The sequence below is a fragment of the Colobus angolensis genome, unplaced genomic scaffold, assembly GCF_000951035.1.
Source record: "Colobus angolensis palliatus isolate OR3802 unplaced genomic scaffold, Cang.pa_1.0 Scaffold2, whole genome shotgun sequence".
Lineage (NCBI taxonomy): Eukaryota > Metazoa > Chordata > Mammalia > Primates > Cercopithecidae > Colobus > Colobus angolensis.
This window is the reverse complement of record NW_012115154.1, coordinates 23,900,222-23,904,483: the sequence shown is the minus strand read 5'-3', so window position 1 is coordinate 23,904,483 and position 4,262 is coordinate 23,900,222. Positions and strand designations below refer to the sequence as shown.

At 55.4% G+C, this 4,262-nt stretch overlaps 1 protein-coding gene across 1 annotated transcript in view; it reads left to right on the top strand.

Annotated features, from left to right (window-relative positions):
* Nucleotides 1-2,069: 2,069 nt before the first annotated feature.
* Nucleotides 2,070-4,262, top strand: part of SHH (sonic hedgehog) — a 14,729-nt gene continuing 12,536 nt past the window's right edge. The window contains exon 1 of the mRNA XM_011941594.1: nucleotides 2,070-2,514. Coding sequence (XP_011796984.1) covers nucleotides 2,206-2,514 — 309 coding nt within the window. The 5' untranslated portion in view covers nucleotides 2,070-2,205. The remainder of the gene's footprint in view (nucleotides 2,515-4,262) is intronic.

Here is a 4,262-nt window from a genome sequence, read left to right as displayed (position 1 = left end):
GTGTCCCACTGGGTCAGGTTGCTGGTCCAGCCCAGGCACCACCCAGTGATGTGACATCCACATGCTGTGCAGGGAGACACATCAAACAGGTCGGCCTCCTCTGGAGAGGACACGGGTCCTGTTTTTCCTGGGAATAGGATAGGCAGCGCAGACACACCACCTGGAGATCCCCTGTGCTCAGCTGAGCTCCGGCTCCACTCAGTGGAGACTGCCAGGGCCTGGTCAAGTGGACGCTGCTCCTCCGGGGATGACGATTCTTCACAAACCATGGAAAAGAACAAGAAAGAGAGGTGGGATGGGGAGCCTGGGTCAACCTCCCCGAAGGGACCCAGACCACCAAGTGTTGTTAACGCTCAGCCTCTTATGCCCAAGACACGTATCTTAAGATGCTCCTCTCCTTCTCTCCCCCACCACACACACACACACGAAGTTGATCTGCAAAGGAAACTTCTGGAAACTTCCATTGTTTGAGGGCTGAGCTTCACAAGGGGCCTCTCCCCCTCCACTCCAACAGCCTGGGGTCAAGCGAGAGTGTTTAACTTCACAGGGCCCCATTCGCAGCATCTGATGACTCCTCAGGGTCAGGATTTCCCCTCCACGTAAATAACCCTCACTCCCTCATCCTATGCTAGAGGAATTATTGTACATGAGTGGGATGGGGGATGAGGAGGGGAGGGCATGATCTGTCAAAAAAAAAAAAAAAAGCAGGGTTGGGGGGCCTTCAAATTTTGTTTTCCTGGTTTAATTAGGACTTTTGAGATTTTTTTTTTCACTTTTTCTGTAAAAAGTGAGGTGATTATAGACTCAAAGATTGCCGACTCCTAGGCACTGTGCCCTCTTTCTAGGAAGCCCCTCATTAACCAGAACACTGTTCCCCCAGGGCCCCTGACCCCTTGGGCTGCAGCCCCTAGGACCTGGTGGCTCCTGTGCCTGAAGGCTGGTGGCCTGCTGAGCCCCCACACAAGGCCAGCTTTGCAAGGAGCCTGAATTCCACATTCAGCTCATCCCTGGCTCTGCACTTTGCTCTGATCGATCGTGGGGGTTGTGTGAGTACAGCTTCGCCCACTCGCCTGCCCCCCCACACACCCTGCAATGGCCTCCACACACCCAGCGCACACACTGACCCCCACTCTCTCCTCTGTGCTGGGGTGCAGCCCCCAGACCTACTTTGCCCATCCACCCTGACGCCCGCAGTTCACTCTGTACCTGTCCTTGAGCACGCCTCCATCCCATTTGCAGAGCTCTACAAAAAAAAAAAAGTATTAATTGAAGCACAATAAAAGAGCACTATTTTTACATTTTTCTAAGGCGCTTAAAGCATTTCAAATACCGGTGCTTTAAGTTATGGTCACTCATAATTATCCTCGGTCCACAGAGGCTGAGTCTTTAGGAGGGGCTCAGTCCTCTTTCTTCAAAATGCAGGGAGAAGGAGCCTGCACTCTAAAGTCCCTGGGGAAGAAAAATTAAATAACAGCTGGGCAGCTGTGCCCCTCAAATGTGTGAACGACTCTGTGCTGATGACTGAAGCTTGGGGGGGGGGCGTTAAACTGTCCTTTAAAAACTTAAGTTGGTTTAAACTGAAGCACCTACCATTGCAGGGAAAGTCAGGGGGAAACACAAGGGTGTACACAAAGCCGGGAGTAACTGCTGTTTCCACAAGACATGCGCTCCTCCCTCCCGCCCACCTTTATCTCAGGAAAGATTTTTTTTTTTAAACTCGAAGCCTTCAGGTGAAAATAAAGCAACAGCAGCAACAGAAAAAAAAAAAATGTAGTCTTCTTCAGGGTTAACATCAGAAGACAAGCTTGTGCGGCTTTGGCCAATCAGATGCGCCCCTGGCAGCTATAATATAGTGCTAAAGGCAGCCTCTCTCACAAGCTCTCCAGGCTTGCTACCATTTAAAATCAGACTCTTTTTGTCTTTTGATTGCTGTCTCGCGACCCAACTCCGATGTGTTCCGTTATCAGCGGCCGGCAGCCTGCCATTCCAGCCCCTGTCTGGGTGGGGAGCGGTGGAGAGTGCCCCGCAGCCGCGGCGGGCAAGGTTATATAGGAAGAGAAAGAGCGAGGCAGCCAGCGAGGGAGCGAGCGAGCGGGCGAGCCGGAGCGAGGAAGGGAGAGCGCAAGAGAGAGCGCACACGCACACACCCGCCGCGCGCACTCGCGCACGGACCCGCACGGGGACAGCTCGGAAGTCATCAGTTCCATGGGCGAGATGCTGCTGCTGGCGAGATGTCTGCTGCTAGTCCTCGTCTCCTCGCTGCTGGTGTGCTCGGGACTGGCGTGCGGACCGGGCAGGGGGTTCGGGAAGAGGCGGCACCCCAAAAAGCTGACCCCTTTAGCCTACAAGCAGTTTATCCCCAATGTGGCTGAGAAGACCCTAGGCGCCAGCGGAAGATATGAAGGGAAGATCTCCAGAAACTCCGAGAGATTTAAGGAACTCACCCCCAATTACAACCCCGACATCATATTTAAGGATGAAGAAAACACCGGAGCGGATAGGCTGATGACTCAGGTAGGAACCCAGCGCCGGGCGTGGAATGTGTGGCTTTCCTGGGGGTTAGGAGAAGCCCAACACTTCCAGACTAAACTCTGTTTGCTCTTCGGGCAGATAGGAAGGTGATTTCACCCACTTCTTCCCCACCCACCTGCCCGCCCCCCATCTCTTCCTCTTCCTGGAGGAGAATGGAGGTCAAGGGTCCAGCTGGAGAAGTTTAGGGTGTGGTGGGGGTGAGGACGGTAACAGACGTGGTTCATTATGGCCCTGATTTGATGAATCTTGTTACAACGGCCTTCCCCATCCTACTTCTGCCCTGGCTTGTAACTTGGGGAGACCTTCACTTGGGGGGTGTCGGCCCTTTCCAAGTCAGGAGTGGAAATGGAAGGGGAGGGTGGGAATCCCCCTCCCACAAACACGGAGTGGCCTCTGGGCACTGTGCAACGAACGTAGCCTTGGGCATTGGAGCTCAGGGCCCCCACGTTTCCCGTCGCCTCTGTGGTTTTCTTTCCCACAACAACCCCCACCCTACACCTCCCCACCAAAGAATTCTCAACTGGAAAAGCCAGGAGGCAGTTCTGACAAAAGGCAGGGGCTCCAGCGGCGACTCCGCCCGTCCCTGGGTCCCTGGCTGTATCGCAGAGCTGGCTTTGCGATTGCATGTCCGCAATTGTGCCCATCAGAGTGTGAACGTATTGATATTTCTTTAAGGATGCTCTTTCCTTCTTCCAAGCCCGAGGTACCCGAGGGGAGGGACTTAGAACTTATTGGCACTGCATCACTTTAGTTTTCAACCTGCTTGCATAGGAATTAAGAGAGAATAAATATTAGTGTGGGGGGAGGGGAAGCTAAGCAAAATACGAATTCCTCTCTCTCTCTCGCCACCTCCTCTGAGATTTCTGAGCTGCCAATCTCCCAGCCAATTCTAGACTTTCTGAAACTCCATGCACGTATAACTGAAGCCAGAAATGGGTTTCCTTGCAAATATAGGTCAACATCCTTTTTATTGCCCTATTAAAATATTCAAGTCCTACCTTTAGGGCTAGGTGCGCACAGCGGCTGATGGAGTGGCGCTGGTGGGGCGCAAGTGCAGGGGGAGGGTACGGACGGCAGGGAGAGAGGAGCTACCTCCGGGCCGCCCCGCTTCCCCGACCCGATTCCCAGGCTTGCTTGGGGCGGAGAAAGGCGAGGAGCAGGCGAGGTAGCCTGCTCCAGCTGTCGGAAAGGAGAAGAATGGGAAATGGTTCTGATTTCCTTGTTCTCCCGCATCTGCTTCCGACCACCTTAAATCTGGACCGCGAGTGTGGACGCGCGCGCCAGTGCCAGAGAGCAGCGCGATCCACAATTAACTCTGCACGGGCCACGGGGTGCCCGGTGTGTGCAGCTGGCTAGAGGGAGTTCTTCGGCTAGCCTGGGGCGCCCATCCTCTCGTCACCCTCGCTCCCTACGGAGGAGGGGACTTGCCAGGGTCCCTCGGAACCCGATAGGAGGGAGGCGCTGCGGAGAGAGCGGCGGGGGCGTGGACACCCGAGGTCCCAGAGCCAGAGTGGGTCAGCTTCTGCCCTGGTCTGCGGGAGGTCAATACCGCAGAAGGGGTCCTGGGCTCGCACGCCTTCCCAGGACTCGGGCCTTGCCGCCCTGCTGCAAAGCTGCAAGCGCGCAGAGCCGCGCAGCGAGGCAGACGCATGCAGCCCCACTTACTCCCGGGTTATCGATCCCCCGCGGCTAGGGTTTCAGTGCGCGCGCGGGGCTGGGCTGGAGCCGCC